The sequence below is a fragment of the Stegastes partitus genome, unplaced genomic scaffold (genome assembly GCF_000690725.1).
Source record: "Stegastes partitus isolate 25-593 unplaced genomic scaffold, Stegastes_partitus-1.0.2 Scaffold2023, whole genome shotgun sequence".
NCBI classification, from domain to species: Eukaryota; Metazoa; Chordata; class Actinopteri; family Pomacentridae; genus Stegastes; species Stegastes partitus.
Window position 1 is genome coordinate 61,181 of NW_007579754.1, and position 24,567 is coordinate 85,747.

The following is a 24,567-nucleotide window of genomic DNA, read 5'->3' on the forward strand; positions in this document are numbered from 1 at the left end:
AAAGGTCGTATTTAACCAGCAGTGCACCACTTACACTCTGTAGCACTGATTCTCAGGCTTAATGATGCAGCTTTTCTACACCATTTCTTTATAATCTAGCTTTAGTTCACTTCTTTTTTTCTCTTTTATCAGTCTATCACTCCTCTGTGAACATGACTAAGCTGTATGAAGGGTGCTAGATGTGCCAGAGTGACTGATACACACTGATGTGCTCTGTAGTGGACGCCAGTGACTATGAATTGGAGGCTTATCAGGCTTCTGCAGAGCTTGATGATGAGCTGATCATTTGAATCAGGTGTGTTGGAAGAGGGAAACATCTATAACATGCAGGATTGTGGCTCTCGAGGACCAGGATTGGACACCCCTGCCTTAACTACTGACATACTGACTTATCTCCCTAAAATATGAAGATGAATTTACATGCAAATTAACCCCTCGCTTACTCAGTGTGTGTTCATGTATTCACCTGCATCGTGTGGACATTTTAATAAACAGAACATTACAATAAATGAAGAACAATAAATCAAGATAAAAGCAGACAACTTTCATGTTTTTTTATTTCATGCAGAGATGATATTAATCTCCTGGAGGTCACATGTACACATTTAATCAGGACCAACTGTCCTTAAACTCCTCGGAGAATGCTGTCAAATGCACATCTGAACTGGATAAATGACCATTAATAACCTTTTACATCTTGTCTTGCTATCAGCTGTGTTGGCTATGAAACACTTTGATAAAAACAGAACATAAGAGTCATTTCTCCTCTCATGAGGAGCTCCGGCTTGAGAAATGGAGCCCAAATACATGAATGTTTTAACAAGTGTGTGTGCGTGATGTGCGATTAACTGTATTACAATGACAATAATATGAATGATCTAGAAACAATACAAAAAGTAATAAATAACATTCATGGAGAAGCCATTCTGCAAAAAAACAACAACAAAAAAACTAAAGTGGCACAAAAAATGCTGTAAAAAAAAACAACAACAAAACAACAGACGGCAACAAAAGAATCTGCAAAACTGTGTTGCTAATTGACAATTACATTGCAAGGCAGCTGGATTCAGTCACGATTAGCGAAATCACAATCATGAGAGAATCCCTGCTAAGCTTTAGGCGACGCACATCTGGCACATCAGATGAGATTTAACACGGAATGATCTGGATGTGCTGATGAATACTATCGTCAGCCACAATATTCAACAAACAAAACAAATGAAACTGGAAGAAACTTGTTTTCCTCAACTATTTGAAGCCTGCTTCAAACGTGTCTGTGAGAGCATCGTGGACATCTTGTGCAGATTAATACATTTTTTAAAGTATTTTTTACATCCTATGTGACTTTAAATACAGATCCAAGTTGTTCCACATAAATAAATAACATACTTACTGAAGATCTCCTGTAACACATTTAACTTACTAACTGATCGTTGGTCATTCAGATTGAAAACATCAGTCGGAGAAACGGTTTGGCTCAGTGCAGTCTGCTCAGTAGTAATATTCTCACACTCCAGGTTCAACTCGTAGTTCCAGTAGAACTACCACGATAGACAACCAATATGACCAATTAAAGCTGTGTGTGTGTTTGACTATCAACAGGAGCTGCTGGTTGGGGTTTAAACTTTTCAAACCCTTGTGATATATTCAACACCTGGACTAATACATACCTGCTGATATGGATCGACATCACTGGAGATGATAATTCTGCATTTCCATGTGTGTTTGTAAAGAAACCTAATAACTGGTTGGTCAAGTCTGAGGGTTAATGAATGAAACTTGAAAGCAAAAGAATATTTAAGTACTGAAAGACATGTAAAGCTGAGTATTTCTACGTCCTTATTTCCTCCAAGAAGCACTTTGTGACAAATAGTAGATATACGACTAGGTTCCTTTCAGCCGTTGTGCGCCTCACTGGTTTTAACCCTTTCTACTGAGTGTTTGTGAGTCCTCTGGTCCAAGTATTTTTCCTGCTTTACGTGTATTCTGCTCTTAATACACACAAAAAAACCAAGTCAGTGCTTTGCAGGAAACAGCCTGGGAGGTCAGCTCTTGCAGAAGGAGCAGTGGATCCCCCCCGTCAGGTCAGTGATGGTTCCCGCTTTGACGAGGCTTTGCAGCAGTTGAGTCTCTTTGTCCACGTTGTGCATCTTCTGCTGCAGCATGGCGCTCATGGGCAGGTGGTCGTAGTAGTGTAGTGGCGCCCCCTGCTGGGAGAGGTTGTAGCCGAACCCTGCCAGGCTGACCTCGTCGCACAGCAGACTGGCTAAGTTCAGTGCGGAGACACCAAGGGTAGGCACGTTCTGCACACACAGAGGAGAACAACGCCATTACCATCACTCTTTATGAGCTCTTATTGTTTTACATGCTTGACTCTCGTCGTGCTCCAACACAAAACATCTGTAATATTCTTATTATTTTTTTGCTTTATTACAGCCCTGTATTTTCTAAGTAAATTGATTGTGTGTATATTGTTAGTACAGTTTTAGTTTGACATTTTTATGTTACCTAAATAGATAATTAATCAACATGCTTTTTAACACCATAACAGCGTCACTGATTTTTTGAAAATAAAAACAATGTGCTCGATAGCACAAAGGAAACATTACGTAAATAAAACGACATATTCCTGTACTGAGGCTCAGTAGTGAAATGCTGCAAAAATACATGTTCTTGCCACAGAACAAATCCAGGTGTGATGGGGCACTGATGCCAGTAGCAGGCTGTGTGAGAGGTAATAGGATTTTTGTTTTTGTTGTCGGGCTGTCAAGCGCAAAGGTGTTCAGTGAAGAGTTGGTCTTTAGTCTTTTCTTAAAGGCTGAGAGGGAATCAGCAGATTGAACAGAGTTTGGTAACTCGTTCCACCAGCGCGGAACCACAGAGGAGAGGAGTCTAGCTATCACTGAACAGCTAAATCAAAAGTATTAATATTCTGTATGAGTGACGCACCGTGTCCTGGCTCACACCTAAAAGAGCTCCACTGTCTTTACATTTCCTATATGAACACATGAAGTGTAAAGTTAGTACCACTATTATCACGAGTCTATAATTTGTATATAAACGGACACGTTGATTTGAATGTTGTCAGGATTGTGCAATATCCAAAACCTAACACAAGGGGGAGCCGCTTACACACGACAGACTGATTTTGTTCAGTACATGTGGTAGAAAATTCATTTGTCCCAGTGGAAAGTAGATACTGTGCTTTCTTCTTTGCAGACTAAAAGAGAACACTAACCTACCTATAATACAACTTTAAATAAAAAATAAACTTTAACCATAAACAAAGCGTTTCAGTGTGGTATTACCTGGTCCCAGCCCCACAGGCGTGGTGTGGGTGGAGGGTACTTCAGGAGGTCCAAGGCAGTCTGCCTGATGACATGCGGGTTTAGAAGTCTGAACCTGGAGGGCTCAAGAGGGATTTGATCCGGAACCTTCTGCCAGAAGAAGATCCAGTCCCACAGAGACTGCAACACAAAGCATGGCCTTGTTAATACAACAGTTCTTTGTCAAGAGCCCAGATCAGTTTATGACTCTGGCTCACATGATGGCTGCAGCAAGGTCCAAAAATCTGAGACTACATCCAAACTCTGTCATGCTCTCATGCAAACCTGGAAATAATCAGAAAGTTTGAGGATGTAGAAATGAACAGAAGAGAAAACATTTAAGATTCTGTACTTTTTGTAGGTCTGTGAGATGCTTTAAGCAGATGTGTGGCAAGAGGGATTACCAACTCTCAAGACAAATCCAAACTGATGAGATTACAGGAATCTGTCTGTGATCAATTTGAAACACAAGCACAACGTAAGTGTTTTCAGCAGTGGTCCCAGACGTGTATTTGTAAAGGCAGGAGGCACAGGTCAACGTGGAGGCAGAGTGATTGTAAATTCAGGAGCTTCATGTAGCTCCTCAGCATGGGGGTGCATCAGAGACCGAGTCACACCACAAACTAACCCAGAGGACTAGACGTATATGAGCTAAAGGCTCTGATGCAATGAGGGCGAACCGAATCGAGGTGGAGAGAAGAACTGCACGACATTCAAATACTACTCACAATTTTGGCTTCCCACGATTAAATGAGCAAAATATTGATGTTTAAAAAGCTCTTCTCAAAGAAAACGTTGCTGTATTTCAAATCAACACTTCCTCAACCAACAGCCTGTCACCAGGGGGCGATTGAGGTATTTCAGCTCTACTTTTGGGGAGCTGTCATGCCGCTGTGCACACACTCCTGCAGCAGCAGGTCGTGCAAAAATTTCCTGAATACTGCAGCTGCAGTCTGGAATAGAAGAGCGATACACAACTAAGAGCAGACATGCAAAACAAAAATCTAACTACTGGAGCAAAAAATGAAGGGCTAGTTCCTTGAGATGGATCCAATTCTGGATTTAGGCCAGCTGATGTTAAGCAATAACAGATCATATGAAAGAGTGCATGAGACTTGTGTCTGTGCCACACAACTAACGTACTCAGTAAAATGAAAAAAAAAAAAACAATCCTAAAATCAACGAATAATTGTGATAAACAAGCACGATCTGATTAGAAGCATTGTGATTATCATTCTGGTTACATGCTCGATGTATCGGTCTGACTGAACACTGGGTAACCACATCCGCTTACAGGTCTTCTTTCACTGTCTGAACTATCTCCCTGAGTCTGTGTGAAGGTGAACTTTGTCCAAATGCAAACAGCAAGCAGTTACTAGGAAATATGGTACGTGAAACACACTGGTCAGTCACAACATGAAAACCCCCTGGAGAATATTGTGTAGTTCCCCCTTGTGCCTGCAAAACAGCTCAGACCCACTGGACCCATGAACATCAACATGGGAGCTCTGGAGGTGTCTGGAACTGGGACGTTGCTAGTGGATCCTTTGGGTTCTATGGGTTTGGGGGCCTCAGTGGACGCTCAGTCAATGTTCCTGAACAGCTCTGTAAGTGTAGCAGGAACAACTGTAGCTGTCATGGGGATCGGGAACAAGAGAAGAGTATAAAACTACTGATACTTCTAATACTAGTGTTACTCACTTGACCTTCCAGTGGTTTTAATGTTGTGGCTCATTGGTGTGTCTGCTAATCGATTTGGATCAATAGTTTTTCTAAATTTTGTTTTGCATTTTTTCAAATTTAGATCAGATTTTTTGGGCTGCAAGGTGACTCGGTGGTTAGCATTGTTGCCTCGCAGCACGACGGTCACTGGTTCGCGTCCCAGTGAGGACACCCGGGATCTTTCTGCGTGGAGTTTGCATGTTCTCCCCGTGCAGCGTGGGTTCTCTCTGGGTTCTCCGGCTTCCTCCCACAAGGTCCAAAAACATGTTGAGGTTAATTGGTGATTCTAAATTGTCCGTAGATGTGAATGTGAGTGTGCTTGGTTGTCTGTCTCTAAGTGTAGCCCTGTGATAGACTGGTGACCTGTCCAGGTGTCCCCTGCCTTCACCCTGAGTCAGCTGGGATAGACTCCAGCCCTCCCACGACCCTAGTGAGGATTGAGTGGTGTACAGATAATGGATGGATGAATTAGATTTGAAAAATTAAGATTCTTCAATATCACTACTTTATTAAACTGATCAAGTTAATCTTTACTTTTTCATAAGTAATTCCTCTCAGCTAACAGATGACACAATAGTTTTGCTTCTTGTTTGACTATTTATCACCTGGAAATACATGAGCAAGTACTTGGTTCGGTGAAGTAAACACTTCACCCCACCTGTTGCTATTTTACATAACAATCTCAGAAGTTTATGATCTTACTTTTTGGTGTCACAACTGTTGTAAAACAGGTGCTGATCCATGTTTCATGAAAGAAGGTCCAGCCAATAATTGCAGGTGCTTGCTGCTCAAAATCAATACAAACGTGTCTGTATGACAGTGCTGCCTTTGGACAGTGGTGGTAGTGAGGGGCGTGCTTGTTCTGCAGCCACGTGTGGGTGGCTGCTGCATGACAAAGTAACATCCACATAGATGCTAGGACCCAAAGTTTGCCAGCAAAGCACTGCATTGTAACAAACAATGTTATTCACTTCACCTGTCAGTGGTTTTAATGTTGTATATTTGTTATTGGATCCAAATGCTGCAAAAAAACACCCCTGAGACCAACAAGCGTCCTGTATACAACAAGTGCTGTCTTGCTCAGTTTTTCCGTAATCTTATTCTGATGAACCTGCATCATAGTTGAATGACTTATATTGTACTTTTAATAAAGCCTAGTTTTTTAAAAGCGAAGCATCAATACAGACAGCAGCACTACTCACCACAGTGAGCTTGCTGATCATAGCAGAGATCCAGTTGATGTCTACACGTTTATACACCACAGCTACAAACAGAGTTTGTGGGTCTGTGTCGACCCAGTGCAGCGGTGTGCCCTCTGGGTAGCTCATCCTGATGCTGGTTCGATTTCCAACGTCGACACTGAACTCTCCCAGGGGGCCACTGTTTAACCTGAAGGACAGGAACACACAACCAAACACTCTTGACTAATTCATTTTGAATGCAAATCACACTCTTGTCAAACCTGAAACTCAAACAGAGCTTCACATTGTGCAGTGTTTGGTTAGGAGGGGTTTTGTTTGCTCAGTGTGCTATCACTACTACAAGTAATAGTGACAAGGATCATTACCTGCACACAGGATTAATAAACAATGTTATCACCACATTTGTGATTCTAACCTGATAATGGTGTCAAACCGGTCAAACTCGGAGCCCAGCTCCAGGCCTCTGAGAATGCCTCCATTTCCGATGACCAAACAGCGCTGACATGTACCTGATGTCGTCTCTGGTTGTGGTTCATCAGAAAACTTAAAGGGAAATTCAGAGATACAATCATTAGAGTTATGAAATCTACAATTATTTAAACCTTTTGGGTATGTAAATGTAAACACAGTTAAAGGCGTCACTCTTTTCTCAGCTTTTCAGACCCCAAGATTTTGCAACACCTTTGCCAAACCTTTCCTCAAAACACAACATGAGAAGCTGGACAACCCACAAACTCCTCATCCAGGCCAGATATCCATTGCCAGGATGCATTTTAAAAAGCGAGCAAAGCGCTGTATTTTTATTGGGACATTACACAGCCTGTTGAATATTGATATAGGATCTTTCATTACGTCTGTTTCATCCTTAAAAGAGTTTTTATGCTTGGATGAGGTGAAAATGTTGCATCTACAAAAGCAAAAGCAACAAACAGAGAAACAGAGAGCAAGAAAAACAGAGAAAATCACAACATACACAAAACACAGGATATAACTTTATCTTAAGGCTAATACATGATTTCCACGTGTCCAATGTAAATCTAGTCATCTACCCAATCCTGCCATGGTCACTGAAGGAATACATGTACAGCCTAAAATTTGTTTCCCAAAACGAAAAGTCCAAACTCTCCAGAAATCCGGTGCCATGTCCGCCCACTGTTCTCGGCACACCTCAGCAATAATCACCGACACTGTGCTACAGCCCATTCTGTAACTAAACGCATGTTCACAAAAACATCGACCAGTATGTGACATGACCGTAACCTTCCTTTAAATTATTATATGAAACAAAGATGTCAAATTTCCATCATGTTTTCTCCACAGTGTTCCATTGCTTAGGGTTTCACTGATGTTGTTTTTATGACATCACTATTGCTCCCTTTCCTCTGCAGTGGCTTGATGACTCGCCTCAGTGAAGAATTTCAATCACCCTCTGACTATCAAGAGAAGCATCTGCTTGTTGTGTTCAACCATTTATTGCCACTAATAAAATCACTAACACAATAAGCACCATCATCACATTTCTGGTATCTGTCACATCAGCATTGGTTTTACAAGTAAGCTGAAGTGGTTTCTTATTTTGCCCAGTGAATGTGAACACTGCATCTGCCAGTGCGCTATCACAATAAGAGCCAGCATAATAATATGCTAACTTCATGGAGAAACTTGATATTGTCTGCGATTCGGTGAAAAAAATATGCACATATATGTTATCTACAATCAGCCAGAAGTAGTTGGAAAATATCTGCTCAGCAGGTCTCAGCAAAAATATGACACTATGAATAACTTAGAACAAGAACAGACTTAACCTACAGCATGGCGCCTATTACAGACTAGAGGCAGTGAATTTGTGAGGAAGAATCAGTGCGTATCATTATTCTGACTCAACAGATAATAATTGCTGTTACTGAACCTACATTTATGAATTCTAAGAATCACTGTTGTTACTGAGGTGTCAAGTCTTTCTGAAGTTGTGCTTGATTCTAGCCGTTGTTGTGTACCACTGTTCTGTTCTATATTTGCTTGCTATATGCCTCACAGGCAGCTTTCAACAAAGCTGAGGCTATTCGAATGACACGTTGACATTTTGGTATTTTTTGGCATCTGTCACATGGCCAGAGACGTACAAGATACCATTAAATAATACTCGGAATAATTATCAGATATAATTGAGTTTAAAACAGAATAAAAGATGGAAAGAAGTTGTAATCACCAGCTTTAGCAGGTTCTCTACTTTGCTCTCGAGCCCTTTTAATCCAAATGGCGGTGGATACAGGGAAAGGTCTTTAGGCAGCGGCTTGTCCTTCCACAGGAAGGGCTGGACCACATGACTGGAAGCAGGGAGTTGAGTAAACAAGCTCTGCCTGGCGCCGCTGGGACGACATGGACCCTCCAGAACTTTGTGCACATATTCATGCACCAGCTGCAGGTAAAACAGGGTGAAAAAACATGTAAGTTTCACTATAATGATATTATAATTACAAAGTGAAAACAAACTCCAGAAGCTGCTAGACTGCAGCAGACATGTTAAATTTCAACTTATCTACATCTGACATCTAAAGGGAATTTCAGTTTACAGATAGTTTATAGATATAGATATAGACCGGCTCATTAGTAATATGGTGCTCTACTTGGTATTTGATCCATGGTGTCCTGTTGACTTAAGCCAGCTTTCAAACAGATGTCCAGCATGTAAAAACACTAACTAGGGGTTTTACAATATATGTGAGCATTACAAAGAGCTATCAACAGTCGTCAGCTCAGAGGAACAGAGCACAGTATGAAACTACTGCTTCTCTTTGAGCAAGCCTGAGAACACCATCCCAACTCTGAGGTATGGGGGTGGCAGCATCATGTTGTGGGAGGGACTGGTGCACTTTACAAAATAGATGGAGTCATGAGGAAAGAACATTATGTGGAAATAATAATATAAGCAACATCTCAAGACATCAGAATTAATCATTTGAGAAGGATAAACAATGACAACATGTGACACCACTCAAACTCTGTACCAGCAGTACCTCAAATAGGAAACTGCTCGGGCAGAGGATGAAGGCATTATGATCATGCTGAGAGGAAATGACTCATTTGTGTGCAGCAACATCGAAATGCGAGTTTATGTGGTGTTTTCTGATTTATGCAGTTTCCTGTTACTGCATTGTCAACAAGTTAGTCTTGTGAACAATGACAACATTCTACTTCTCTGTACTCTCACCATTTTATGGTTCGGGTCGACAATCCCCTCCACAGGTTTGCTTGTCTCCGTCTCAGTCAGTGGCAAGGAGATCATAACCAAACTCAGCAAACCTAGAACCACACCCACGACCAACACACGCCTGGACACGCATGCAGGCACACAAGGAAAGATTTCTGTTATGGTTTTAACACTGAAATGACAGTCACAAAAACTACAGAAGGAAACAAGCTGACAACAGACAAGCATCACAATGGCTATAGTCATCCAAACATGTGTACAGAGAAGCTGAGAAGTTTTAATGCAAGCGTTACAAATACTAAGACAGTGACAAGCAGGGTTCAATAAGTCAGACATTTTAAATATAATTTCATGTCCATGTTCTCGCTGCCATTTAAATGTAATTATGGTAAAACTACATGTCCACACACGGCTAATCATAGTGTTTGGTCTATTATTTACAAGCATGGAAAATAGTTTACAGAACACCATATATGTGACAGCCTATTTTTAGCCAGAGACCTTTGCTTTGCAAAGCAGAAATGTTGTGCTGCTACAAGACTGAGAAACACCAAGTACAAAGAACTGATTCTTAGGTCCAGTTAAGCATAGAATTGAATTGAAGGCTCTGCTTATGGTCTACGTATCTCTCAGTGGTCTGGACCAAAACTTTTCAGAGATCTGTTTGCTTCACACAAGTCTGGTAGGCCTCTTGGCAAGGACTGATCAGCTCGTGGCACTCAGAATTCAGACAAAACCCGGTTAAATGTCTTTTAGAAATGATGCTGGAACCAGCTCCACTTGTACCTTAGATATTGACTAGATTTATACAGCGCTTTTCTGACTCAGGGAGTAACTCAAAGTGCATACATTATTGATTATTCATTCACACACATTCATTCCAGTGGTGGTAAGCTACAATTGTAGCCACAGCTGTCCCAAATGTAGTCACTGACTACAATACTGTTCAATACTAGATGTTCAATACTTCTTCTTTTTTTTTTTTTAAACCACTTTTACTTATTTTATATGCTATAGCTAAAACTTGCTTATTGAATTTTACACTTAATCCTTTATGTTTCTTTTCATCTTTTGCCTGAAACACACGTTGTGTTTGATATGATGCTACATAAATAAACCTGCATGTGCAATGATTTCTGCAGAGAAACCCCTTTTGTTTCAGTTTAACGTTGTATTGACGTTTGTTTCCAGCAGTACAAGGACAAAATGGTCGCATCTGTGACTTTTTTTGAGTGTGCGAGTTAAAATTTCAGCTGCATTGGTGCGAGTGAAAGATGATCATTAAGCTGTATTAGTGTCGCTGGAACCAGCTGCTGCTGTGCCAATCACAGTAGTGGAAAGTAGTTCTTTTCTAACTTTGGTGCGGTTTTCTCGTGAAAAGTGGAGCACACCTAAATGCGCTGCCAAAAATCAGTTATCTTGGACAAATCTGGCAACCGCCCTAGTTTACTCCTTTCAAAGTAGCTCTTGGTCACACACCTGCCTGAGCACACTGCAGCCTGCAACGTGGGGTGTTTAGAGGACATTGGTAAACTGTAGAGTCTTTCGATAAGAAATTGTTCAACAAGTCATATGTTTTCCCTGTGACAGGGTGGTATCTTAAAGCTACTACGTTTTTTTTAATATTTCACTTTAGAACATTGATGCTCTGACAACAAAGGTGCTGTTCCAGGAATACTTTGACCACCACTTTTATTCCATTTCAATAACTGCAGTGCATCATGTTGGCCAATTTATTATATCTCAGTGTTTACTACAGGCTCAGAATTTACTTGAGGGTAATGAGGTGTGATGTTGTTCATGCAGACACTCATTCAGTTTGCTGTTGTTTTGTGAAGCTACAACTACAGACGAAAAGCTTCACATGCAGATTATTCGTAGATGCTACAATTTACCAATGTTTTTTAAACGTTTAACGTGCATTTCTAAACGTTACTTGGCGGTTGTGGACGGAAAAGCCTCCAGTTACTGTAGCAGCTCACACAGGTGTGTGGCTAAAAATTTGCCTGAAAAGATAAAAATAAGGAGTCTAACGGTCAGAATTACCAAAGTGGAAACCAAGTGATTTTTGGGTGGGCCGCCCAGAGACACAGACAGACCTGCTAAATGTGCCACTAATGAAAATGTTCAGTTGCACTTGTACTATGAAGCCCTGATGAAGATGGACACAGCTCAAATGCCCTCATAAGCATAAACAAGAGCAGAATTAAGGAGTGGACTTGATGCCATGCGGGCCCTGTGAGAACCATTGTAGGTTTAACAGGATAAAAAACAGTCTACTGAAGCAAAGAAGGTGTGGGTAAGTCTTTACACTACAGGAAACAATAAACAGTAAACAAGAGAGCTTGTATGAGATTGGACTGTACAAGGCTGATAGAATCAGAGCACAACTCGCACCCATCAGTAACGCAACACAAAAAACATTCTAACCACAAGACAACATGAAATGATTTAGGTCAGGTGGTTGTTGTTTGCACAATGGCCTACGTGTATTTACCCAGCAAATATGCTGATAGTGCAACAGATGCACAGTGAAAACCACAGAATTCCTGGCATTGCACTGGCTAATCGGTGATGAAAACATCATGAAAAAAAAAATCCTATTGCCTCCCACACAGCCTGCTATTAGCATCAACGCCCTACCACACTTGAACTTGTTCTATGGGACTTATCCAGACTGTTTTCTCCTGACTAGATCCTTGCTTGTGTTGTAACTGCTCTAAGATGTACGTCGCTTTGGATAAAAGGGACTGCAAAATAAAATTGTAGAAATTATGATGTTAAAATAAGCACTGCGTGGCTTCACTAGCAGCAAAGTATACATGCCTCTTATGGCTTGCATTCATCACTGAGTCAAATGCAAACAATGCAAAGATTCTCATTATCAAAGCTCATCAAACACAAATAATGACATATTGTTTAGTTGTGCATATACAGCCTGTCAACTATTCAAAGGCAGCTACAAACACTGAAAGGTAAGCTTTAGCCGGACAAACTCTAAAAACCATAGTGTCTGCTTTTCAGTGTCACTATCTGACCTTTGGGCTAAGAAATAGACTCAGCCAGACTATCAGAAGAGGTGCGAACATCTGTTCTACGAGTGGCGTTTCAACAACTACTATTAATTCAAACCAATTTTCTTAAAATGCAGAACAGTGAGTCATGAAGACGCTACTTTGAATGAACAGCGAAGGCCACGGGAGCGAGCAGAAAGACGAGAGGAGCTGTCTGCATAGAGATTAGACATTTAAAATTATTTGCATTCATCTGTCGCCTATTTTGCATTACATTCTGGCGAGAGGTCTTTCTTTAAAAACAGAAAGTCTGTTTCTTTTTAAGCTGCACCCTAAAGGTAGACAACTTTACTAAATTCTGCAGAAGATTTACCTGGCAGCACATTTCAATAAAGATCGGAGCGCTGGAGTAATATTTGGCCTCTGATGCACAACAGAGAAGAAGAAGATTACTGGGTTTTATAAAGTCTTTTGTAGCTACAATGACCTTCTCAACATTAGTTTCATCATTTAACCGCTACTTGTTTTAATATATATAACACCCTATAAGCACCGAATGGCAGAACCCGACCTTGGGACTTCAGTATTTAGGCAGCTTGTACACTAAAAGCACCTCACTACAGATAACGCACAAGCTAGCAGGAGGCAACTTCTTCAGATTTCTGCAAAACACCTGTAAAATTCTAAAACTTTTCGAGGCTCCAGTCTTGATGCAGCCCTTCAGCTCTGAGCAAGCACAAAAAATCTACAGTGAAATGACTCAACAGTGGGGCCGGCTGTTGGGCTTATCACTTATCGCAGGTATATCAGTATGGCTGAATGGAAATATGTTCAAGCACATAGATGTTATTGTTAACATGCTGGATTAAAAATATTTGAACTTAATTTGTAAGCAGTTTTTTTTAACTGAATTTGTGCACAAGAGTTTAAACTTCTACATAAATTCATACGAGCCTCCAACTACGACAGTCTTTACATTAATCTGAAATCATTCGATGCACACTGGATTCGTGGTGAAGGTCTGACCTAGTTGATACAACAACAACACAGATCTTGATGTGGTTTTTGACAATTGCCCAGAAACACTGCACTCTGTTGCATCATTCACCTACCTTATGCATATATAAGTGTCAACACCTGTATTTATTGTTAATTATTTGTTTACACTAAATTTTGGTTCACTGTAATCTTCCATAGTTGTAGATATTTTACACTAATTTTCCTTCTGTAACAAGTTGCTCCTCTTTATTTGTACATGTGCTTTATTTTGTGAAACTGCTTTGAGGGCAGAGAAAACACCAGAGTTACATTTCCTGTATGTGTTCCCACACTTGGCCAATAAAGCTGACTCTGATTCTGATAAACATCTCAGCATGTGACTAGGAATTACATTAGATTTGCCAGATCCAGCTCCAGCTCCCTTTCTCTTCCACTGCAGAGGAGCTCAACGTCACAAGCCAACCAGAGGAGGAAAAATGCAGCAGAGTCAATGCCAGTGAGCCTAGATAAGGTGGAACCTCTCCAAGTAGAACATCACCTGGAGCAAATGCGAAGGCCGAAACCTTTCAGAATGCGTTTTCTACTGCAAGCAGGTCTAGTCCTACAGTCCCTCCCAACATCAGTAAATCTACACAGGTGGGGCCTCACAGAAGAGCTGTTGAGCAAGGTGTATGATGGAAAAGGAACAATGATGCACACACTATCTGCGTGCATGTTTTGAAAACAACAGGATTAAAGAGCTCATATAGAGGTTCACAGCAACACTTCAAGGTGTGTCAGTGACTGGCTCAAACAATCTGTCTTCCTCTACCTGCGTCTTATCTGAAGGACACCCTCCTTTTTAAGTGTTATGTAACTGAGTCTGTCAGGTTTTACACTGGGAACATAGAGTGTGCGAGTTGACATTTCAACTGGTCACGTTTGTTTGTGTGGGTGCATGATGATGATTAAGCTGTTTTGGTGTCGCTGTAACCGGCGCAGGCAGCAACTGTGTTAACCACAGTGGTGGCAAGCAGGCAGCACTTTTATAACTTCGACGGACTGTGGTATTTGCGCTTAAAAATGTGTTCTTCTCATGAAATGTGGAGCGCACTCGCATTCGCGGTTTTCTCTGAGTGGAACAGTGCATGTAGGTGTGCTCCGCATTGAACACTAGAATGCTCCAGTTTCACTCTTTTCAAAATATTTTTCAGTCACACGCCTGTCTGAGCAGTTAAGTCTGCAATGTGAGGCGTTTAGGGAACACCTGTAAGTTGTAGCGTCTATCGATAAGCAGATGTTCAGCAAGTGATGTGTTTTGCCTGTAACCAGGTGGAAGGTGCGACCAAATTAGAAAACTGGTCGCACCGATGCTACCAGTAAAAAAGTAAGTCTGGAGCCCTGTAGAGTCCAAAAGACCACTGAGAAAGGGAGGATACAGGCAACTTTGTGACAGAACAACAATGAAAAAGCCACAGCCTTGAGGCCAGATGCAGATATCTGGTCTGCACCTGCAACAGAAGGAACTTACTGGAGGGCTGTGAGGAGCAGACTGGTCTGCTAGCTAATGCTATCTGATGTTAGGGGTTATTTTGGGAAAAAAAAAAAAAAAAAAAAAAGAAGACGTATGAGTCAAACTCCTTGCAATGAGAAGAAGTTGCAACAAAACAGGTAAAACAAACTACAAACATGGACGCAGAAAGGCTCAAAAATGGTGCTCCATCTAAAATGTACAATAAAGAAATAATGCTGGAAAACTGTATCCATGCTTTTCAACCATTTAGCGTCTTTTCTCAAGCGAAACCAGGACAGAAATCTATATTTTAGGGAATAATTGACAAGGCTTAGCTAGACAATCAAAGGAGGATAGTAAGGAGAAGGCATAGGCTGAAACAATGATTGATTTTTTTTGCCTTTTTAAAAAAATTTGCCGGAACTTTCCTTGATAGTATTTTTACTGTGTGGCATCTTCCATCTACTCCCTTTAAGCTTTACAATCTTCACCTTATGGTTTATGATGCTGTGACTTCTTTCTTAAATAATGTTCTTTTATCATGTCGTATTGTTATTGCACAGCCTTGTGGAAGCGTGCCTTTGCATTTCACTGCACGTCCTGTATAAACATGTGGCAAATTTGATTTGAATTTTGAATTGAACAGTTGTACAGAGCACCACTTCCTATTGCTAACACCAACACCCAGTTGGAAAGGAACTCATGTTCATACCAATGAGTTAATTGTGTTTGAAGGCTCTACACTTGCATACACACCAGCCTGAGGCAACGAGAGATGAATTATGAGCACTGGAGTCAAACTGTGAATTTATCCGCGTGCATGTGATAAACTTCTGTTGAATTTTTTGACAGATTGATATTGATTCCTTCAGGAGACAGCAGAAGTGAACGTTCAGTGTCTTGCCTATCCCAGACGTTCATTCCGCAAAACTTAAATGATCCTGAAGAAACGCTCTCTCATCCTGCCTGTACTACTGTGCATGTGCGGCAAAAAAACAACAGACCTGATTTTGATTTGATTGTTTCTGCTCTTACATGAAAAAGACTTGCTGCAACAACTATTGTCAGCATCAACTTTAATAAAGTGTGAGAGAAAGAGCTCACGCACAGGATTCAAGACAGATCTGCAAAACAGCAATACAAGATAACATTTATATAATTACATTTTTTAATTATTTAACATGGGGCCTGTTTAATTCCCATCCCTACTTACAACATCCTATTGTCTCATCAACAGCATAACTCAGAGATCATTTAAACAACAGCTTTAAAATTAGCACTCGGTGTGTTGTACAAGTTGCTGAATGTTAATGCAAATGCAAGACGTGCACATCCTGTCTCTTTCAGCCCTGGGCTCAGTTCTGTTTCAGTGAGAAGCTCTCTTGCTATATTTGGTCTTGTGGTAAAAAGCCTCCCTGACATTTGACTAAAAGCCCATTAAACCAAAAGTAACTCACATGTGTTATTCTACGATTCAGTTTCCGCATATACATTGTCTTTAGCTGGCCAGGTTAAAAATAATAATATTAATAATAACAATACGTTTTATTTGCAAAGCCACAAATACAGTTATCAGTCTAAATACAGAATCACAGCTCCATCACTGCAGCCACAGAATTAGTAACAGTAAAACTTGAAGATGTGATCGAAGGCGGTTTCACTTGTGAAGTGAAACTGTGGGTGCACTCAGCGTAATGATCATGAGCCAGATCTTGTTCAAAAACAATAAATACTTAAATGTATTCTCAAAAATTAAAAAAGGAGGCCTAACTTCTGACAAAATAAGAGCAGAGCGTTGTGATAGATATCTATACAGCACATGATTTCAATGGAAAGAGTACAACCTGATATCTTTGTTCTTGTCTTATGAAGGCAGGAGTCTACGTATGCATACTTGTGGTTTATTGCAATTAAATACCCCTGATGGAAACTTGCTCTTTGTGAATTCCCTTTTTGCAGAATTTCCACAACGATACTGCTACTTTTAAGTCTGCGCTGTAGATCTACAGGTTGCCTTTTCTCATTCATTTTGCATAGACAAAAAGGTCAGGAAGTTTTTAGATTGAGCCTAACAAGCAGGTTCCACCGCCATTAATAATTCACCATTGTGACAGTGAACACCGTCGTCTTCTTCTTTTGTTCAGTATTTTTTACATCATTGCTGCACACTACAATCTAATAGCGATTCATACGTGAGCTATCTTGTCGTTGTTCCTAAAGCAGGATGAACACAGACAGCAGCTTCTCCTCTACCTTTGATGTTGTGCTCTGACTCATCCACGGGACGTATTAAACTGCATGTCAGACATCTTGGAGGTGTAAGAACACAAATAGCTGACTGGGACTTTGCCATCTAGGAACCTAAAGCAGCCTCATTATAATCTACTATGAGCCTCACCATTATTCTACTTCCCTTGTGGACACACCAAAGACAAGCTGTATGGATAGCTGTGCAGAAAGCTCTAAATCAGGGGTTCTTAAACTTATTACTAGAAAATCCACAGTTTTTATTCAAGGTCAGAGGTCCACAACAATTGGTGGTAACAAAAAAAACTCATTACACTTTTAAGCAACACACATTCAAGTTCAAGACAGTCAAGATTGTCAACATGTATATTCAAACCTTGAGGGAGAAATGGTTGTCTGACCTCTGAACTTATGCTACACCACATAAATAATCTCCAGCTACACTGTATATTCAACATCATTAACGATTCATTGGCCAACACTTGGAAACAGAGAATTGCTTTATAACAAAGCACAAGGTACGACCTGGGTCTGGATGTACTTGCTGTTCGGTTTTGGTCAGACACATAATCGACACTTGAGAAGCCACATACAGGCCTGTGACAACACTGGTAATAAATGTGTCTGTTATCATTCAAATCATCGGTGAGAAAATGACCAATGTATCTGACTTCCTTTGCGTGTCACGGGAGGATGATAGCACAGGCACCACACAGGAAAAACTAATTTCCTATCACCTCTATTTGTGACTATCACGACGTTACTCCTTTTGACTCTGGATTTAATCTCACAGTCTTTACTGTACTGTGAGCACGCCTTCAGTAACAGATGCAGCCCATCAACATATAGTCAGAAGTTTATCATGTCATTACATAAAATAAATACATAAAATCATTGATAACAGAGTTTCAAAAAAAGACAACCATGCCAGTAAGCAGCTAGAGGGTTTTTAAGAGCTAAAGTCTGAGTCAAGTGCATGCTTAATTCAGTCTAGACTTACAGTGTAAGAGTTGTGAGAGGGGACAGGGTGTTCTTTGCATCATCAGCACTTCCACTGGTCTCTACAAGCAGGTACCTGCAGACAGCCGACGGCAGCAGCACTGCAGCAGGTGGTTTGTGTGTACAGTGCCAAGCAGCATACCATTCGGAAAGATAAAGCAATGATCACTGTGTCGTCAGCCGAATGAAATGTTCACAACTGTAAAGCAGTACAGCGTCGGAAGTAAAAACCAGCTGTATGAAGCATGCTAAACATTTCCTTTCCATTTCCTTAATATGAGGTCTACATTATTTTTCAGTCACAGCAGGCCTGTGAAATATTTCAAAGCCAAATTTGGAAGTCATCATAAGTGTATGATGATGTTAGCTTGTAATGTGTTACTGTTGAGCGTTTTTATTTTATTTTACAACAAGGTAACATGTTAAATCCTCCTGAGACCTCGCTATTTTTCAAACTCCTTCTCCAGCTCTGAAAACCGTCCACTCATTCAATTGCTTCTATACACATGTGAACAAATTAGATAGCAGAATATTGTTGCACCATTTCATCTGCATTGCCTGAGGGACATACCAAAAAAACAAGTATTCTATTTGTAGACTTTACGTGCCAAAAGCACACAACTACACAAACAGAATACTTGTTTTTTGGTATGTCCCTCATTCAATTGCTTCTATGTACACATGTGAACAAGTTAGATGGCAGAATATCGTTGCACCATTTCATCTGCATTGCCTGAGGGACATACCAAAAAAACAAGTATTCTATTTGTAGACTTTGCGTGCCAAAAGCACACAATTACAGAAAGAATGTGAGCAACTCACTCCGTCCTAAGCCTCAGACGCATCAGTAAACACAGTGGAATTTTGTTTACCAAATTTGACAACTACAATTTCCCTTGTAACCCCCAGAATCCCGAAAGTCATGTTATCTTTAGAAAAATACCAAAAATTACTCACTTTGTCAAAACTAGAAACTGGAAAAACAGGTAGCAATGTTAGATTTCCCACTTGTCAACATTCCTCAAAGTACTCATCTGTGCCGTGCTGGTAGACAAGAAAATAATCAAAGTCTAAGTTCACCAAAATCACTTTGTGCTATGTCTCAGTTAAAAAATGCCACATTCTGTGGAAAACATTGCTTCATTGCACAACCAAGAATCCACGACTAACTGAGCTGCAACCTACAGACACTTGACACAAAGTCAGTGACTTTTCAGCTACACTGCAGGCCGTTTACATAAAGCAGAAAAGTTTGGAGATAAATGAAAAATGGAAGCAGCAAAAAGTATCGTATGTAGCATTAACATTTTTTTCCATATTGGCAACACATAGGAGCATTTGGAAAAATATTGTACACGTTGATGTCAAAGTTTTTTCAATTCCTGCAAAATTAGTAATGAAACTGAACTTTGATTCCTTTTTTTATGCTTTTGCTACTAAACTTTGTTATAAAAGACATTTCTAAAGTTGTCTACCTCCAGTCATGGTTGTGCTGTTTCCACAGAGGTGCAGGACTTCATATTGTGGTGAAAAATGAACCAACAGTGTGTACAAAATATGACAGAAACAAAAAAACCACCCAGAAACTACTTTGGGTTCAGAGCGTTAAAAACAGATATCAGTGTCACGATTTCTGTTAAAGCCAAAGTAATTGTCAGTAGTAGGACCAAACATTTCAGCCTTGTTAGGAGGATTCTGTAACTATTTGACTGACCGTGTCCGTATTAACAGAAGCCAATAAAAAATAGGTCATAAAATTGGGAAAGACAGAATGACCTATGAAACCAATAAAACATACGGCAAACAAAGGACTAAGCATGTAGCTGTAAGGTGTACGATACGATTCCTACCACAAGCCTCATTATCATCTTAAATCACAATGGCTTCATGAACATCTGACTTGACTGAGATGTTGTTAAAGAGGTGGTTGAAAAAAAGTGCAATAGAGCTCACGCCACACAGTGTTGGATGATAAGCGCGTGTTACAGTTACTCATACCTCCTGCCTCTTTCCGGAAATTATAAAGAGTATAATGTGTCTTTTAAATGTTAAAGTGCTTTTTAAAAGACACATGCACAGAAAACAAAAGAGTGATTAACTATGAATGACTGTGGTGTCTCTTTTAAGGCCTTGAGAGCTGGGGGAGAACCAGTCAGCTGTCCATGTCAGGGTTACTGTTCACTGACAACAGTAGGAGCCTTTGTTGTGTGTGTGAGAACGTCACCTGTGTGTTGCCCAGCGTATTGGAAGTCTCATGTTGTTCTCCTTCACACTGGACTCTGGGAACTTTTCTGGTCTTTCTGCTGAAGCCGTAAGCCCTCTGACTCTCAGGGGTCTTGTCCTGCACAGACAGAGAAAGTCCAGTACGGTCAGCTAAAGTCTGCTAATCATTAACCAAATCCGTGAACGCTGCAGCAGGGGATACCTGAACAACCACAGTGCAGCAGCGCAAGAACAAACAGAGGGAATAAACTAACTGCTTCAAACTGTTGTACCGTTACTAAAACATAGATTCATCATCGCTAATGCCTGCAGCTAATCACAAGGGTTAACCTGTGGGCAACAGTTGAAGAAATACTCAAATTAGTTGGGTGAATACATATTAGGAAACCACGGTGTAAACACACTTTCCTGCAAGTAAACATCAGGCAAAAATAAAGAATAAAAATGTATAAATGTAATGAAAAATTATTGAAATGTACCTTCAGTATCAAAACTAATAGCACTTATTTTTTTTAATCTAATTATAGTATTGGATGGAAGCTTTCTTTTAATGTTGTAGCTGAATGAGTTGAAGTTTTTTAATTCATTCAATGGCCAATAAACTGTTGTGCCATGAGCTGTATTTTTAAGATCCCTCTGTCAAGTCTTTTTTAAAACATTGTCATGATCGTGCAGGTGTACCTGTAATAGGTACTCTAAGACAGTGGCTACCAAAGTGGGTTTGAGAAACTCTGAGATGAGGTTGCGAGATGATTTCCAGAGATCCATGAGAAAGCCCCGATTTTAGCAGGTGCACTACTGTCATGATCCAGCTCTGGCAAAACAGACAGGGAAGTGTTTTCGACTGGGGTTAGGGTTATCAGCGGAGGTCAGAGTTTCTGTGACAGTTCAGACAACGTAAATAACATTTAATAACAACCTCCATGGGATGGCGTATAAGAAGAAAACCTTGCGCGCTCTTCATCACAAAACAGTAAGATTAAACTTTTATAATAAAACGACCAGATGAATATTGGGAGAACACTCCTTGGTCAGATATGACCAAGAATAATTTGCTTGGCTTGGACTGCATCCAGCATATTTGGCATGAACCTGACCAGGATTGCTACATAAATGCATAGACCTGACAGAGAAGCACTGAGGTGTGAATGTGATGATATGGGGCTGCATGAAGGCAAAACATGTTGGGGAGACGACATTTATAGATGCATCAATGTTTGTGGATATAGCAAAACACTGGCTGAAAAACAGCGTGAATCCCAGTCTGCAGACGCTGCACAGAAGAGGAATATTCCAGCATGACAAGGCAAACTAAAGCAACCTCACCTAAGCATTCCTAAAGAAGAAAGAAAGAAAAAACTTTGACGTGGTTAGATATGTTGCCTGACTTGAATACAACAGGGCACATTTGAGGTATTTCACTTGTAAAAAGCAAGGTGGGGCAACACAATCCTTTCAGCAGAGAAGAGCTTAACAGATAGAACAGCAGAACATCTCTTGAATAAACACATGTAACCTTTGTGTGGAGAAGGATTGAATCCAACCATTCATTATCTATACAACGCTCACAAGGGTCGTGGGGCAGGTTCACCTGGACAGGTAACCAGTCTATCACAGGGCTACACTTACAGACAGACAACCAAGCACACTCACACCTACGGACAATTTAGAATCACCAATTAACCTCAACATGTTTTTGGACTGTGTGGGAGGATACCGGAGAACCCGGAAAGAACCCACACTGCACGGGGAGAACATGGAGACTCCACACAGAAAGATCCCGGCTGTCCTCACCGGGACATGAACCGGCGACCTTCGAGCTGCGAGGTGACGGTGCTAACCAGCGAGCCACCTTGCAGCCCAGGATTGAATCTGTCATCAGAACTAAAGGTAGACATATGAAGGAATGGAAAAACAAACAAACAAAAAAAAATGTTGGTTTGAATTCAGGGCTGCAAGGTGGTGCAGGTGGTTAGCACTGTTGCCTCGCAGCAAGAAGGTTGCCAGTTCGCGTCCCGGTGGGGGCACCGGAATCTTTCCGCGTGGAGTTTGCATGTTCTCCCCGTGCAGCGTGGGTTCTCTCCGGGTTCTCCGGCTTCCTCCCACACAGTCCAAAAACATGCTGAGGTTAATTGGTGATTCTAAATTGTCTGTAGGTGTGAATGTGAGTGTGCTTGGTTGTCTGTCTCTAAGTGTAGCCCTGTGATAGACTGGTGACCTGTCCAGGTGTCCCCTGCCTTCACCCTGAGTCAGCTGGGATAGACTCCAGCCCCCACGCGCCTAGTGAGGATTAAGCGGTGTATAGATAATGGATGGATGGATGGTTTGAATTCCTACTGTGGAGCCATAGCAAATGTATGAGACCACCTGTCTAATTTGTTAAGTACTGTAAATACTAAAGACCATCCAGCATCATTAACTGCTTTACTATTTTTTTGAATCTTCTGTAAAACAGTACATTTGAAAATTCATGGATAACAATAATAATTATATTTTAGCATTAAAAATCAGATTTTGGTTGAAGAGCGTCTACATAGTGGTGTATTACCAGAAACATAAAAGGTGATTTTGGTGAAGCTGTTCATTCAGGGCAGCTGTGGCATAAACCTCACACTGGGTGGTGGTCTAATACATTGGTTAAACACTGTAAGTCCAAACTGTTTTAATTGTACATAAAAGCTGCTGTTTAGCTTGGAAGTGATGTAATTAATTTACACAGTTTGGAGTGGGCTCATTCCTGCAGTGGTCAGTGCTGTCTGCGAGTAGATAAGCTATGAGTAACTTCAACGTCCTCTGGAGACAAGACAAGACCTCTAGCTCCTCAAAACAAACATGTGGCTAATGGCTAAACTATATACATCTGCCACAACAGCCCTTAGCTAACATGTCATCATGGACGACCTCGACCCGCTGGGACCGTCTCACACACACAGACGAAGCTTTTCAGGACACCCATAACAATAAAGTGTGTGCGTTACACCCGCTGTAATCGTTATCAGTCACCTTTACTGTCACAATAAACGCTTAAAAGCTTGGAAGCATTTTGCTCGTCAGGGTTTTCTGCAGCAAATACTACACATAACAATGATTCATCATAAAAAAATGTGCACCTTCAGACGTCAGAAACAGCAAGAAACGACCGTTTTGCTGGCTACGCACCGTTATTAAAAAGTAAAGAAAGAGCTTTTTGCGGTGAATACGGTGCCTTGAATCGGTTTGAATATGAGGCTTTTGGCCCGATATCTCTCACAACAAAGTGTTAACGGGTTCATGAAACACCGCATTTTTTCTCCACTAAACGTCCGATTGTGTGGCGTGTTAGTGGGTTAGCCGGTTAGCAAAGCGTCGTTAAATGCTATATATTCTTTCTAATAACACGGCCTTTGATTATTGATTATGAAGCTTCGTCGGTATGTTGCGGTGGAGCTGCTGAACCGGGCCGCCACAAAACTGTATAAACAGCAGCAATGATTTATTACTTTAACAGATTTGTTTGTTTTATTTTACATTATTTACCTTTTTCACCGAAAGTGACCGTTAGCCGCTCCGCTGCCTTTGAGTGGAGCAGCTACGGTTAGCGTCCCTCAAAAATCACGTCTTTTCATTAAATTACCGTTTTTTTCTCATAATTATTTTTCTTTGTTTGTTTGTTTTAACATGTCATTTGCAGGCTTAATCACTCACCCGTCCATGGATACCTTCGACTCGCCATGACGAGTCCTCTCGGTGGAATGAGCCGTCCTGTCCCGCAGCTGCTCATCCCAGCTTCACGCTTCAGCCTCCACCGCGAGCAGCCAATCAGCGGGGCCGCGCTCACAACATGTCCGCTCTGTGGTAACAGGATCCCCGACACATCCTCCCCCCCGAGGGCCGTCCCGCAGCAGCAGGACTCTCAGGACCCTTGTTTTGTCATTAACTCGATTTTTTGGGGGCCAGATAACATGGCGACCACTTGTTTAGTACAAACAAACAAAACAAACACTTCCTTTGCCCTTTAAAAGTATAAACAGTTGGACAGAAAGTTGTATTTTGGGTGGAATAACCCTTTAAAACCAGAACTTATTAGTCAGATTGTACTGTTTGTGTGAAATAAACCTTCAGAAGCATTAGTACTTGGAGAGAAATTTAGAAT

General features: G+C 40.9%; 1 protein-coding gene across 2 annotated transcripts; it reads right to left on the bottom strand.

The window, feature by feature from the left end:
* Positions 1-539: 539 nt before the first annotated feature.
* Positions 540-24,187, bottom strand: st3gal5 (ST3 beta-galactoside alpha-2,3-sialyltransferase 5). Of its 2 annotated transcripts, XM_008303518.1 has the most exons (8): positions 24,120-24,187; positions 20,437-20,553; positions 9,462-9,582; positions 8,460-8,669; positions 6,666-6,793; positions 6,251-6,437; positions 3,309-3,467; positions 540-2,303 (listed from the first exon to the last, which is right to left on the bottom strand). In XM_008303518.1, exons 1-8 carry the CDS (start codon positions 24,125-24,127, stop codon positions 2,046-2,048), a joined length of 1,188 nt encoding a protein of 395 aa, XP_008301740.1. In that variant the 5' UTR covers positions 24,128-24,187; the 3' UTR covers positions 540-2,045. The 2 variants fall into 2 exon arrangements, with proteins under 2 accessions (XP_008301740.1, XP_008301739.1); XM_008303517.1 differs by lacking the exons at positions 20,437-20,553; positions 24,120-24,187 and having other exon boundaries at positions 9,462-9,807.
* Positions 24,188-24,567: the final 380 nt, after the last annotated feature.

Bases quoted from the DNA above. Each gene is read 5' to 3' on its own strand.
- st3gal5 (XM_008303517.1), bottom strand. From the start codon at position 9,797: ATGTCTGACTTATTGAACCCTGCTTGTCACTGTCTTAGTATTTGTAAC. The intron at 6,438-6,665 runs GTTAGAATCACA...CCTGTCCTTCAG, and splicing joins CGGTTTGACACCATTATCAG to GTTAAACAGTGGCCCCCTGG. The intron at 2,304-3,308 runs GTAATACCACAC...CTGTGTGTGCAG, and splicing joins GCCTGTGGGGCTGGGACCAG to AACGTGCCTACCCTTGGTGT.